This window comes from Chelon labrosus (genome assembly GCF_963514085.1).
Source record: "Chelon labrosus genome assembly, chromosome: 12".
NCBI lineage: Eukaryota > Metazoa > Chordata > Actinopteri > Mugiliformes > Mugilidae > Chelon > Chelon labrosus.
The window spans coordinates 3579959-3595237 of NC_140345.1; the positions used below are offsets into that span (position 1 = coordinate 3579959).

Below are 15279 nucleotides of genomic sequence, written 5' to 3' on the forward strand. Positions count from 1 at the left end.
CCACCAGGTGACCCCCGAAATGTGCAACTGACCACAGACAGATGTATAACCACCAGAAAGGCACATAATCAGCAAAAAGAGATCCAAAGCAACAGCAGACAGATGGAAAAGATCCACAAATGCACCACAAAGATGCAAACTGATGCAAAATGACACTAAAGGGGACAACAAAAGACCATAAAGAGATGCAGAACAACAGTAGAGAGATTCAAAATAACAGCAAAGGAGCAAAAACTGACCACACAGGGAAAAAATCACTACAAAGTCACAAAACAGCAAAAAGAGATGACACCATACAGAGGCCAAATGACCGCAAAGAGATGCAGCAGATGCAAAACCACTGTAAAGACGCACAGTGAACCAATAGACATGCAAGGATCCACAAATACAAACAAAATACAGACCAAACTACACCAAGGAGATGCCAAACGATAGTTCCTTCCCCACCCACTCCCCATACCAAAAACTAATAGACAAGTTCAAAACAGCTGCCTATTATTACTATGTGAAATCTTCCTATTGTGTGTCATTTATTAATGGGCTGTTCACCTTTACTCGTAGCAGCATTAGTCACTTCCAGTTGTGTTATTGGCGCTGTACATTTCACACTCGAGTGATACTCTGCCGGTTTTTCATTTGGAGCTTAAAACACTGCAGTATGAGTTGGGCCAAAAAAATAAAAGAAATGAAGAAATGCTTCTTATATGTGCTGTTTTTACTGCAGTTAATTTTGGTGACAGTCTGCCCCCGAGATTGGCATTTCTTTGTTATAGCAGAAATCACCCAAAAATAAGGATTCCTTTTCAAAGGTATCCACAGTAAGTTTTATTTGTGTGGAAGAGGAAATACCTGGTGATGTATCCTGCATCATGTATCCTGCTTGTTAACTCAGCCCATGTGTAATGCCCGCTGTCATTATAATAAACACGCAGAGACAAGAATCTGACAGGGTTGCACAGTCTTTCATCAGCTTGTCTATCCACTTTTTTGTGTGCTGTCATGATAGGGTTTCACAATAGGTCAGTTTTGCTGTGCGTTTTAGATCTTTAGTTGATGTTCTTCTACAAGCAGTGTGCTTTACAGGCAGCAGTGACAGCCTTCACAAGGTCAAAGATCACAATACGCAGACGGATCTGCAATGATCATAAAATCCAAGAACAGAAGGTCCTGTACTCATGTTATAACATGTGTCTTTAGAAGGAGAGAGCTGTAAATTATTGTTTGGGACAAACATCTTTGTAGTTCACATGTACATTTTTAAAGCCTTTTGGAAATATACTGTATAGTCAGCCTGCCTCTAGTGTTAATAAAAGTGTTCCTTTGTTTGGGACTAGAGATTCTAGCAACAGATTCATTCTTATTTGATGCTCTAGTGAGTATTTGTGGTAGGAGCATGTGTGTGTATGGGACTGAATCAAAATGAACTACAGTGCGTTTGTGTGTGTTCAGGCCGAGTTGCAACGTCCAAACAGTGCAGGTGTGTTCTTACTATTTTGGAATGGAAAAATCTAGGGTAACATTATGACATGTGTGATAAAACTAAAAAAGGATGGTTTACCACTTGGATTTTTTCTAATCATATTTTATATTTGGTTTAATCCTGGATATTTAATTTGGCTTCATTCCACACTTCAACAGTCAGGTTTTATGAATTAATAAGTGTTTTTAACTTGAATTCCCTGCTCAAAATACTTTCTAACATTTGAAATTTGCTTGAGGACCTATTTGTCATGTATATGTAGAAACTGATGAAAAGATGTTTTTAAAGTGACATTTTAAAATAATTGTAACTTGTGGTATTGCACTTTTTTTTTTATTAATATTTTGTCTGTTTATATTGTGCTTTTAAATGTTCTTATATAGTGTAGTCTGCTCTCTAAAATATGTACATTGGGGGCTAAAAGGGGCCCACTTTCAATGTCTTTGCCCTGAAGCCCTTAAAAGTTTGATCTGGCCCTGGTTATTGCATAAGTCTTGCTGTATGATCCTAAAAAAGACAACCATAAAACTCCATGCACAAGTCAAAGGTGTTTGAAAAACTTCCACCTATTGATTTCTTAGCTGTGAACACTTTATGACTTTATTATGCAAACTTTACAGTTCTGTGTCCGCCAAAATGTTGATATTAATAGGGTGGGTGGGTACTTAGAAAACAGGAAACCTAGCTGCTGAACCCGGATGCTGGGCGTGTTTATGTAACATTTTGTTATTTTGAGGGGGGAAAGGCCACATTTAGTCCCATTTCGCCGAGCGCTTTGCCCAGTCATGCCCTTTTTTTAAAGGAAAGGAGGGGGGGTCACGTGTGTTAGTGACAGCCAGTGTCGCGCATTCTGATTGGACGAGCTGCTCCTGGCCCGTCCCCTGCGATAGGCTGTCCTTGTCGACGTCACCACGATCAGCTGTTGGAGCTCCACAACAACAACAAAAGAAGGCGCAGTCGGGGGATCGAGGAGGAAACGGACTGAAAGGAAAAAAAGAAAACTCAACAGCACTGTGACTCCCGATGTACAGTCCATAAATTAATCGTTTTATATTTTATTTCTTCCGCGAAGAAACCTCAAGTTTTTCTATTTTTCGAAAAGTAACACACCTACCTCAGTTTCAAGGATTTTAATCACGATCTGAACTCGTTTACATCTCCCCCTTCTGCCGCAGGTGAGTTCTTTGTTTTCTTCTCGGTGAACATGAACGGTTCCGCTGCTCTTTGTTTCTGTGCTAACTGTCTATTTATCTACTGCGTTGGAGTAGTGACAGTTTATACTTCATAAAAAGGGATGCATTTACAGAATTACGTCGCGTTATTTAACCACAACAATGCATTTTTATTCGGCTTACTCAATGGTGTTAGCTTCAATCTTGCTAGCCTTTTTTTTTTGTTTTAGCTAACATTAGCTGCTTTAGTCGCGTTTTTCCTCGACTGAACTCGCAAGTACGTTTCTATTGTATTCTAAAAACTATTTCATAACATATTTGCAGAGATAAAAGTTTAAACAGCCAGGCTATGCGTTCCAGCCCTGGCAGTGTAGAATTACAGCCTCCTCCCCTTCCCCTTGTTTAACCACCCCCACACAGCACTATATTAGATCAGTTTGGCATATTCTCCCTACGGACTCATTTATAAATGACATCAAGACTGAACGAGTTAGCCGATTAGTCGGTCAGTCCATCGACAAAGCACTTAATCAAGAATTGCTTTGTTAATTATTCTATTAAGTAGTAAATATGTCAAACAGTCCCAGTTTTCATCTTTTCCATAACGGAGCTTGGCTGCTTTTGTTATGCCATTGTATTTGATTTTCATTTTTGACATGTTTTCTGGTTAGTCAACAGATTAATCGACTGGTCTGTTTTGCGTTTTCACTATTTGATATTTTATTGACCAAAAATAGCAATAGTCATTTATATAGTTTTACAGCTCTAAGGACAATAAAACAATTAAATACATACATAGTGTCTTAATATTCTGTTTGCCAACTATAACTTGTGTCATCGGGGTTTTATCTTCCTATACATCCCTGATTATGGGCCGCTCGCTGTCGTGTCCCCTAATCCTGTAGCCTACAGACATCAGATTGAAGGATTTCAAGTGTCCTACATAGCCCACCTTTCATAGAGCTGGTTTTACATATCTGTTGTAATAGATGCTTCCACTGTCGTTCGACAGAAAGCCACAGCTATGACTCAGTGACCTGTTTAAACGTTTAATCTGTTTAATCGTCCTTAAAACAAGCCCTCCTTTTGTGTTTGGTGATTATTGTAATGCGAGATTGCAATCATGTATAGTATTTATCCCTGAATATCCTGTCAGAGAAGAGGAGGGTGAACGAGGAGAAGCAGGTGCAGCAGATTATCAGCCTGCTGTTGTCAGTGTTGAAGTCAACCCTTTTCTGTTTTATGCTCATCACATCGGCTCGATGTTTACAGAGGCGTAGTTTGACTGTTCATAAAAAAACAAAAACAAAAACAAACCTTTTGTTTTTCTGCTTTACCTCAAAAGCAAGGGTTAAGAAAAAAAAACGAGCATGCACGGGAGGAATTAAACGCACCATCATAGATTGTATATAAAAGGCGACGCATTCTGTTCGAGTCCACTGCGCGTTCAAGAGCGGGTGTAAAGAATCCGGATATTTGGGATTTCAAGTTGCTGGCCGCTGATGAGAACACCTAGTGGTGATACGAGTTATTGCAACAGCAAGTTTAAATATTTAAGACATAATCCACAATTCAAGGTTAAATACACAATACTGGAGTTCGCTATTAATCCCAGTTCCATCCAGATGAAAGACTAAATGAGTGCTAGAGTTCTGTTGAACTAAATGTTTTAGAACATGACTAACTAACAGATCACTAAATGTCTTTATTCCCTGGACAATCAGAAGATGTTGTTTAGAGAGATTTTAGTGAAGTGAAACTAAATGGTGGACAAAAGAGGGGCTTTAAGGGTGGGGGGTTTAATCCACTAATATTGTGCCAGTTGATAGCATTTAGACAGCAGCTGCAGTGGGACAAGGACTCTACTTTCCTAGTGTGAAAGACTGTACTAAGTTCAGCAGACGGCCTGCCAGCCAGCTGTGTCTGCGTGTCCTCTGAGGACAGCAGATCTCTTTATTTACGAGTGAATACAACACAGACAGGGCGGCTTCTCTCCCGCTCGCTTCCATCAGATCAATAACTGAAGAAACTGGAGCTGCTGCTGCTGCTCGCGTTCATCTGGCCTGACAGGAAATTAATCCAGTGATGGTGATACCCTTTATAGCTCAGACATTAGTGCATCTCTCAGGTGAATACTCATGGAACAGTCATTAAGGTCGCTGTGTTTATCACGGCTGTTTTTTTTTTTTGTATGGAATGAAGATGTGACGCTCGGCAGGTAAAGATAAGATAAGACATGTTTATTGATCCCACGTATGGGAAATTAACTTGTCACAGTAGCACGGAATTTGTCAAAAATATGTACAAAACAGTGACGACTTTGACTTTGACAGGGGAAAATTACCAGGGGAATAAAAAAACACAAGTACTGATTTTAAAAATATAAACAAAAAAATATAGAGAAATATAAAGACATCCTGTATATACACTGTGGAGGTGGAATAAAAAATTTACAAATAAATAGATTGCTAAAACTTAAGGAAAAACTATAAGTTGGTGAGGTAGTGGTTTGTGCAAAAAGGCAGAAACCAGCACCTGCTACTGTTTACAACCAGATATTGGCATACAGTCAGCAGACGGTATGCAAAACTAGTATGTCATGCTGTAATGCTTTTAACGAGCTCAGCTTTCTTTGTTATGTAGCCAGTCGTTTTTTCATGAATCCACTCTTATATTTAGAAATGTCCATCAAAAGTGTAATTGTGCAAAGGGTCTTATTTTTCCCAAACGCCCAGTTTGTGATGATGATGATGATGATGTGAAGCCAACCGCTACATTTTCACAATTTCCAAGCTAGAACCAGAAAACGTTTTGTATGTTTAATGATCCATTGGTTATAAGAGCAGCTGTCAAACAGTTGTCTCTGGCAGCTAACTGTGTGATTAAGCTCTGAACAAGCTCTCTAGATAGTTACAAAATTGCAAGAAGGGAGATAAAGGGAAATATAATATCTTTGGTCATGGATGCTTTTTTTCATTATTATTTATTGCTTATTTTTGCTAAAACTATGTTACGCAAACCACGACTCAAAAAGAAAAGAGCACAATGTCAAAGAAACAACTTTTCAGCACACTATCACATATAGATCTGATCTCACCTTTACATAGACACCTTACATAACTATTGACGTATATCAAAGGGTCACCTGCAGCGTTATCTGTGGGGGCTGGAGAGGTCACTGGTAACTTAATAATTACTTGGCTGGCTGCTGGGATTCTTGGCTTTCACTCGCGTTTTATTTTGGGACAAAAACTTATGCTGCAAATGCGCTTCTGGTCTCCACTGTAAATGACACTGTAAAGGCAGTTTGTATTCGTACCCGCTGGAGCCATCTCTGGGCTGAAAGTCTCTGGCCAGTAAATGGAAGACCTGCTCTCAGGTCATACTCAAAGCTACACCAATCAATTATTTTTAGCTGGGAATCAAATATCCCTGTGCAACCAACAGATTAACCTCCAGCCTCTTTCTTTCCTCGTAGTCGTGCATTTGCAGTCCATTTACTGTCTGGTTCAGTCTCAGTGTTTGCAGCAGTGCCAGACTCTGGTTGCTGCCTTGGTTGCCACCCTTAACATTTCCCAAAGTGAAACAAGCAGAATTTTAAAATAATTACTAGTGTATGGATGGTGCTTGCGCCTGTTGAAAATTACATTTGTGTCAGGACTCTATTGATTGACTCTTTGTCCTTCTCTTGTCTTCTCCCAGGGTTTTTTTTTGTACTTTTGCACTCATTGAATCGATCCCGACGTTGAGCGATGTTCAGCCTCTGTCTGCTGGTCCTCAGATGATCCATGACCACACATCATTGATGCACTTTAGCACCTTTTCCGGAGCCTTCCTCCCGCTGTGAACCCTGCAGCTGATGACCAAAGCGACCACAACGCCTCCCCGCCGCTGCCCCGAGCCACGCGCCTCCCGCCGTCCCTCCGTCAACCGTACTGCCCAGCAGGACGTCCCGGGATGTTCCAGAGGTTCGCCAGCGCTCTCTTCGGGGACGACGTGGAGGAGCTGAGTCGATGCAGCAGACCCGGAGACAACAAAGAGGAGGAGGAAGAGGAGGAGGAGGAGGACTGGATTCTGGTTAACTACCTGGGTAAGCCTGAAACCAGTGTAAGGGTGGTTACATTTGTCTGCCTCAGATTAAGGCTGGCCAGTTATAATTTCCCAGAGTCCAAGGTGGATCTTCAGTTAATGTTTATGATCTTATGATTATTATTAACAGATAAATGTGATCACAAGAGGCAGTATGGGCTACTTTGAAGGATAAAAGACAGTAAATGTACACAGAGGTGAAGTAAATACAGACTTTGACAGTTAGAGTTCATTCAGCAGAGTCAACAAACCTAATGACCTCCAGCAGTTTGTGTTACTCATTTTTTCCTGAAACACTGTAAATCAAACAAGATGGGACTTTAGCCCAACTTCAGACTCCACCTTACACCAGACTGCAGCTTTATTCTTAAATCATGTTGTCCTTTTTGAATTCAAAGTTACAAAATCCACCCACTGAAAAGACAATAAGGTTGGTTGGTTTGACTATTTTGCCACACAAAGGGTAAAGCACTTTATGTGCAACCGACATGCAGCAAGAAATCTGAAGGAAAGATACTGAGTTTTGTAATAGCAGGTAAAAGCCGTGCCAAGTTTCCAGAGCTGTCTGAGACCAAGAAAAGATCCCAGTCAAAACAGACACGACACAGAGAGAAGTTCGAGCAGTCAACTGTATACAGAAACATGACACACTGCAGTGGCTCCCACATGGCTCTGAGTGAATCTTGGCACGGCATTGGTTTGTCCCACCGTTCACCCGCCACCAATCTTGACTTGATTTGACCCGTGTCCTTTTCCACAGCCGTGTGAATATTTAAGGTAGGAGGGTGAGGAGGGGGGGGGGCAGACGCTCTTTGGCACATTTCAGGCGAGGGGGAAAGGGGTCGGGCAGTTTGCGAGCAACCTGTAAACAGGTCAAACAGGAGTGCCTGAGGAACCAGATGAGGTAAAAATAGATCACGGTGGTTCCCATTCTGGGCCAGAGGAGGTGGACATGTATGGGCACAAAGCGGCCTTGAACACATCTGGATGCAACGCTGCGTTTCTGTGGTCGTGAAGTGGAATCGTGTCCTGCACAAACGCAGACAGCTCCGACTGCTTTTCCTCAGACTTTCAGATGGTTCGTTGGCATTTTCTCTTGGGTTTGCAACTTGATGTGAATCTCTTCTAAATAAACCAACACTTGAGCTGACCTTAAACAAAGCCACTGCTACGGGCTACAACATTCATGAGCTATACACCTTATGGGTACTATTCCAGCTTTTGTGCTTTGAAAGCTTGCATTTGAGTTTTCAAACATTGCACAGAAGTTATCATTTAAGGCGGTTGTAATTAAAACAACTATATTACAGTAATAAATAATTTTACCACCCTCCCACGCAGTCTACTATATATATGGTGCGGTATCTCACAGAATCTAAGAGACAACAGCGCTGTGTTGCAATGGCATTTGGCAATTCACCTCAATGAATAAATAAATACACACCAACTGCTCGTGTGTGAACGTGCCTGAACATGTGCTGCAAACGAATCTCCATGCATGTCCGTGTTTTTGAGCATGTTAAGGGTGAGGCCTATTTACAAAACAGATTTTCAAAAAGTGCTTACAGGTGCTTACAACATCATGTTTTACAAAAGACTGTCGCTTGCAAAATTAAATTTGCTTTGATTAGCTCATGCACCAGTGCATTTGGCCGGTTTTTTTTTTGTATCAGAGTGAGTCAGATGAAATGATGTTCTTGCAAAACACAACTTGAATGTTTCAAATTAGGAAAGGAGTTGAAAGGGTCTGGTAGAAAGCGACGTTAGCTGTTCGCTCCACTGAGCAGACTTTGAGCCTTTGTGGTTCCTGGAGGAGACAGAGTTATGTGCAGGGTCAGCTGGTTCGTTCATAATCCAGACTGACCCTATTAACCCGACACACAGCCAGCCAGAGTGTCCCAAACACTGCTGGACCTGACAGATGACGGTGCCTCATTTCTGCTATAGAGACCCGTGGTTAGGTAGACTCTGCACACCTGAACCTCTCTGATTATGAATGCCTGCAGGAAGACACTAACTGCAGATGGACTTGGGCAGTCATAACTGAGAGGATAACGTTTGCAGATCAGCTACTGGGCACTGAGTCAGCACTCTGCAGCCTCTCAAACCTGTTGTGGGTAAACAAGGATATCTGTCACGTGTGGAAATAAGCTCCAAACACTGGCATGCATGGAAACAAACAAAGTTAAATGCATACAGTAAACAGTGAGGGCACAGAGGTCGAGAGAAGATTTAATGGAGAAGCTGAGTTCCTTTCCTTTCCCTGAGCTGCTTTCCTACTGCTTTCCTAAAGATCAAGTATGATATACTATTTACAAGCTTTATTTGACCACTGCAGAAAATAGAATGTCCTTAAACAGGACTGAAATCAAACAGAGACATCTGCTTAGTCAACACTGAGTTATTTTTATCGTCCAGGCCGCCAGCCTGAGATCATGTTGCCTTTCTGTCTCATAACTTCCTGTTTCTCTGTGAATCATTAGAAGCAGGTTCTGGATCAAAACAAGAGTCCGACCTGCAGCTTTTGGAAAGCCTCCAGCGTTGCCCAGAGCAAAATTAGAAGTGTGGCAGTGCAGGAAGTTGGCACATTTTACCCCATGTATTGATTTACAAAAGAATGCACGGCCGTTGCTGCTGTTCTGCTGCTTCTTGTAGAGGAAATGCTGAGGATCAACTGGTTGCGAGGAGTGTTTGCGCATAATAACAGAAGAAAATGCAACTGTGGTTTCAGTTGCAGACTTTCGGTTGGTAATGCTGAATTGTCAGGCTGTCTGCAGCTCTGTGACTCTTCAGCAGCCAGAAAATGATTGTTTACATCCGACTAATTCTTCTGCTGCTGTATAGACAAGCTACAGTGCCACCTGCTGGTAGAAAGAAGACCTTACTCTATCGCAAACCAAAGCAAAACAGCTGGAGCCATTAAAGGCCTGAAGAACCAAGACTTTTAAAGACAACTCTTTAAAGAACAAATAAAAAATAGGTCTTAAAAGTGAAGGGACAGTCTGAATTAAAACATATATTGTAGGTAATTTGTCATCAGTCTGTTAGATTTTTGCCTCGATCACAAAATAATGGAGGTTAATCCTCCTCGTTCTCTCTCTGCAGCTGAAGCCTGTGCCGGTCAGTGTGGGGACGGCCTCTCAGGATCCGCTGTCAACCCCGAGGAAGAAGAGGAGGAGGAGGAGGTGGAGGAGGAAGACCTTGTGATGATCCCCTCCCCTATGGCTAGCCCCCCCATCCGCTACGCCTCCTGCACCTCCCTCAACTCCACGGCTGACACCGACCCGGACGGTGGCGCGGAGGAGGACGACGACGACGACGACGATGAGAATGACGAGGAGGGCGGGTTCCTTCGCCTGGACGCCTGCTCTATGGAGGAGAGCTGGTTCGTCACGCCTCCGCCCTGCTTCACCGGCCGCGGCAGCCAGCCTGTCCTCCTGGAGACCAGCCCGCTGGAGAACCTGCTGATCGAACATCCCAGCATGTCCGTGTACGCCCACCACAGCCCCCCACGACTGACTCTCGACCCCCTGCCACGGCGCTCACTCAACCGGGAACGGGACTTCTTGTCTGGCAATATGGCCGCTGCCCCGACGGCCTCGGGTGGAAAGGAGAAGTCAAGACGCATGATAGAAGGTCCTCGTCACAGGTACAGTCCTGAGAGAGATACCTGATACTGAGTTTGATTTGAGAGTTTTTTATTATCTATTTACTTACTTTGACAAGTATTGTGAGTATCCTCTGGCAAATTATAGAGTCTGGAGATTAACTGAACCTTTTAAAAACATTCAGCAGCTAATTTCCATGTGTAGTATATCAGTGGAGGACACCAGTGATACTTTAAATTCATTTTGTCCTAAAGATGATACATCTTATTCACAGACAGTAAAGTGGAGAGCAAATCCTCTTGATGAGCATAACTATTTTCAGTTTTCTCAGTCAGCTAATCTTCTCTGTGCTCCTGTTTTTCTCGCCCCCCTGCAGGCCGGAGGTGGCAGTCGTCCAGCGGCGTTCCAGCCTCCACCCCCCCTGCTACGCTGCAGCGATTTCCGCCCACACCAGCCTCCTGCAGCAGCGGCCGGGTAACGCCGCCCAGCGTGCCCAGCCGCTGTCCCGCAAGGCCCTACGTCGCCTCAACCTGCTGCGCCCCCCGAAGGCCAGCACCATGCACCTGCATCAGCCCAGCCAGCGACACCTCAACTTCTGAGGCGTCCTGACAGCATCACCTTCATCATCGACACCATCATCAACCTCAATAAGCAGTACAGGAATCAACACTGGCCACCCACAAACACCCACCTCAGTTATCTTTCTTCGTATCAAGACACAAACACCAGCAACAAGTTAATTAAATCACCAGCCACCGATGACATGCCTGATCTGTTCTGTAGTCTGATTGGACGGTGAAATAGGGACCGTGGCTGGTGATTTCTTTTTTTATTACTATTGAATCAGGTCATGTGGCCAGTGAAAAGTTTCCTCTTCTTCCCTCCTCCTCATCTTGATCCCTCCGTCATCCATCCTCCTTAATATTAATGCTGAGAAGAAGGGATGTAAGGAGAAAAGGTCATCGTGTGTGCGCCCCTCCTTCTTTCACCCAGCTGTTTGTTCTTCTGTTTCTTTGAACTAGTTTGCGTCCAATCACAAGAGAGAAAGAGATGGTGACACCCGCTCCTCTTTCTTCTTCTCCTTCTTCTTCTTTTTGGTTCTTTGTGGACAACTTAATGTGTAGAATCAACGCTGTAGGTCACTTTACACGGTGGCAGGTTCACGGTGTGGCAGGACGGTCCAGAGGGGTCATTTCAGGGTCTCACAGATTGATGCTTTGGCAACTCATTTGGGCAACTTCATTGGAATTCTATTATGGAAGTTAAGTACAGTACTTTTGAATCCTTGTTTTGGGACACGTTATCTCTTGTTTTTCTGTAGTAGTCACAGGAGAACATGTTACTGCACCTCCAGTTATGTTTGATATTACAGGTTTGAGATAAACCCTGATGTGAAGATTCACAGATTCCTTTTCCGTCAAAATGGAGGGTGTAGTAACTGAAAACTGAGAAACAAAACAGAGAGTTTCAACTAAATTAGGGTTATATCTGACTCATAACCGATCCAGTACTGCAGCTGCTTTGCCTTTCAGTCACTGATTTTTAGTTTGTGTTTCTTCCTTTGTGACTGTCCACTGTGGCAGAAATCCGTCACTTTTGAATCCACTTGAACACATTTTGTCTGTATTTGATCAGTAAATAAGAAGAGCAGCACAGTTACAAATGAAGCCAGGAATGCTAAACACAAAACCAGTTAGTCATTTTAACAGTGTTGAATCATTTTTAAGGGAATTTGTCTCTTTGATTTTCTCTTTTGAGTCCTGCAGAACCACCATTTTGTTAAATGCCTCGTTGCTTGTCCTGCTGCACCATCCGAACCTGCCTCCGACTTTATAATTCAGTACTTTTCACAATATTTTTTTGAAGCAAAAAAATAGAAAAAAAAAAGACAGTAAAAATTACTGGGTTAAATATCACTAAACGCCTTGTTTTAACGGTAGCTTTGAGATGAATAGAAATGTAAAAAAAAAAAAATGTATGTAAAAAAAAAAAAATTCCAAAATATTTTTTGAAAAGAAAAAAACTAATTACATATCAGTATGAAGTTGGTATATATGCGTCTACGGTTTCTTGCTTAGGTATGTTTGGTTATGTTAGTGTGCGATCTGTTGCATGGTTATAAAGTTGTGTTAGTGTCACGATAGTGGAAAAAAGAAAATGGGTTTTCTTTTTGTTTGTTCTTAAAACAAATCTGCAGTCCACTTCTCAGGGTCACAACCAATCACCTTTACACTTTAGGAAAATGCAGATTTACTTGACGGCTGATGATTCTTTGTGCGAACCCGGACTTGTCCGGCTCTTTCCATGCGAGCCTTCCCTTGTTAAAAAAAAAAAAAAGAAAAAAAAAACGTTAGTGAGAAATAATTGACTTTTAGTTTTGTGTGTTGGAAACTTCTTTCGGTCCCAGGATTGTGAAAATTAACTCCTGACGCTGTCAGTCGACTGTTGGATATCCATCAAGATGGAGAGAAGCTGTTGGTTTTTTTTCAGTAATGTTTATATATGTTCTTTGCTCAAGTGTAACTATCTTGGTTTTAGAAATATGCTTTATGCTTTTTTAACTGTTCTATTTTCCATGTTAACTTAGTTACATTTTGTTAAACTGTTAAAATATTTAAACCAAAAAAAGTAGCAGTGATCTTTAACCTTTCACTAGTTTATAATACTGATGTTCTTTTAGGTTGTTTAACTTTTATGTGTTTGTTTTTCAACCGTTCTTGGCCTCGGTGCTCTGAAATGGTGGACTATTTAATGTTTTAATGTGTCTGCTGTAGGGAAAGTGGAGCCCGGGCAGATTTACCACACTGCAGGAGGAAAGAAATAAGCAGTCAAACGGTGACTGAAATCTATGATCAGCCATTACTGCCAGGACAAAAAAAAAGTCAAAATGTAGAGATATGTATTGGCATAAACTAAAAGTCGTTTTCATTAACTCACTATAGTGATGCTAATTGACTGTCTTTAATGAACATATAGTATTTTTGTCAAGATTTTCTCAAGGCACTTCTGGGAAACTAACATTCTGACTCCGTAACTTTACTTTTTGCTTATTTACACAAAAAAATGCTTTCAAGTTGCAATTGTTGAATTAGGTAAGTCCACTTAAATCTAGTTTTAAGTGCTCATACAGTATGAACCCAGAAAATAAAAACAAAAATAAAGGCTCAGCTAATATTCAGTCACTTGTGATGAAAACCTTTGCAGTGTGGTTCCTGAATCTCCTTTGAAATCTGATTTCAGTTTGCCTCGTTGATGGGAGGATAGCATTATCAAGAAAGCACTAACAAATGACTGTTAGGTGTGGTTTGCTGTAAATAATCAATAGTGGAGTGGTTCTCTGGTGTATTTAAGCTTTTATCTCTCGAATGTCTCTCTCTCTACTAGTGAGCTTTGCAATCACGGACGATGTTATTTTGTGTTACTACGATTTGAAAAAGACGAACTTAAAGACAGAAGGGATTGGAGGAGATTGTTAGAGGCTCCTCTTGCTGTCAGGAGCCTTAAATTCTTTTATCTGTTTTATAGTTTCTGTTCTCAGCTCATCTCTCCATCATCAAACAAACAGGGATTTGTAATGTTTTTGTTCAATGCCTTGAAATTTGTGGATCACGTGCCTTCCAGGTTGAAATGTTGTAATGACAATGCATCTATGAAGAACTTGAACTTTTTTCTTTTTTTTTTCTTTTTTAACGTTCCGAAAGGGACGTAATAAATAAAAACAAACAAACAGACATCAGATACCAACTATGCATCACTCGGACGAAGGAAGCTTGTATGCTCTCGCCGCCACCACCACCATCCGCCCAGTTTTTATAATGACTCAACAAACCAGACAGAATGATGTAGCAAAACCTCTTTTCTCCTGTTGTTTATTTGAAAAAAAAAATGTGTGAAGACTATTTGGTGGCATTTTTATTTTTCGCCAAGTGTTAGACTTTTTTCTTTTTTTTTTTTTGCTTTTATGTGTAGTTTACTGGAATAATACAGCACTTTGCCAAAAAGAAAAAAACGTGTAGGACTTTTAGGGTTAACTTTATATTTATCAACATAACTGGTCTCCTTCTTTGTATTTTTGGATGTATGATAGATCAATTCAGTCTGTTTTGATGTCAGAAAGAAAGAAGCAAAAACAAAGCTAATTAAAAAGTGGGGTCATCTGTTTTCGAACTGTAATAGTTAATACATGTGATCTCTTATTAGCCTACAATAAATGTTTTCATACACAAATCTCCATCTCTATGTGTTTCTTTAGTCCGTTTAGAGTGATTGTTGACCTTGTTTTCCTTGGCTTAGGTTAGGGCTTATAATTTCTTGTAGCAACAACCTTGATGAAATCAAACCCGATACTGACTGAATTCAGTTAGAAATTAATCCACATACAGTCTATCTGTGAAGGTTCTCAGTCATCCAGGTTATGGTATATCCAAAAAAGTGTTTTAAAAAAAAAAGGCAACTGTACTGTAGAGTTTTTTCTTTGAAAGATGTTTCACCACTCATCCGAGTAGCTTCTTCAGTTCAGGAAGAAACAGGAGGACTGAGGAAGCTACTCGGATGAGTGGTGTTCTCAAAAAACACAGTCCAGTTGACTTTCTTAAGCACTTTTTTTTTTTGGACATGTATAGTCTATCTGTGGGCGGCACAGTGGAGAGGTGGTTAGCACTGATGCCTCATAGCGAGAAGGTCCCGGGTTCAAATCCATGGGCCGACTGGGCCTTTCTGTGCAGAGTTTGCATGTTCTCCCTGTGTCTGCGTGCGTTTTCTCCGGGTACTCCGGCTTCCTCCCACTGTCAAAACACATGCTGGTTAGGTTAGTTGGTGATTCTAAATTGGCCTTAGGTGTGAATGGTTGTCTGTCTCACTGTGTTAGCCCTACGATAGACTGGAGACCTGTCTAGGGTGTACCCTGCCTCTCGCCCGATGACAGCTGGGA

At 41.5% G+C, this 15279-nt stretch overlaps 1 protein-coding gene across 1 annotated transcript; it reads left to right on the forward strand.

Moving 5' to 3' along the window:
* The first annotated feature begins 1556 nt into the window (after positions 1–1556).
* Positions 1557–14680, forward strand: tp53inp1 (tumor protein p53 inducible nuclear protein 1). Its single transcript, XM_084557919.1, has 4 exons — positions 1557–2655; positions 6355–6742; positions 9847–10390; positions 10726–14680. Exons 2-4 carry the CDS (start codon positions 6610–6612, stop codon positions 10946–10948), a joined length of 900 nt encoding a protein of 299 aa, XP_084414045.1. The 5' UTR covers positions 1557–2655; positions 6355–6609; the 3' UTR covers positions 10949–14680.
* Positions 14681–15279: the final 599 nt, after the last annotated feature.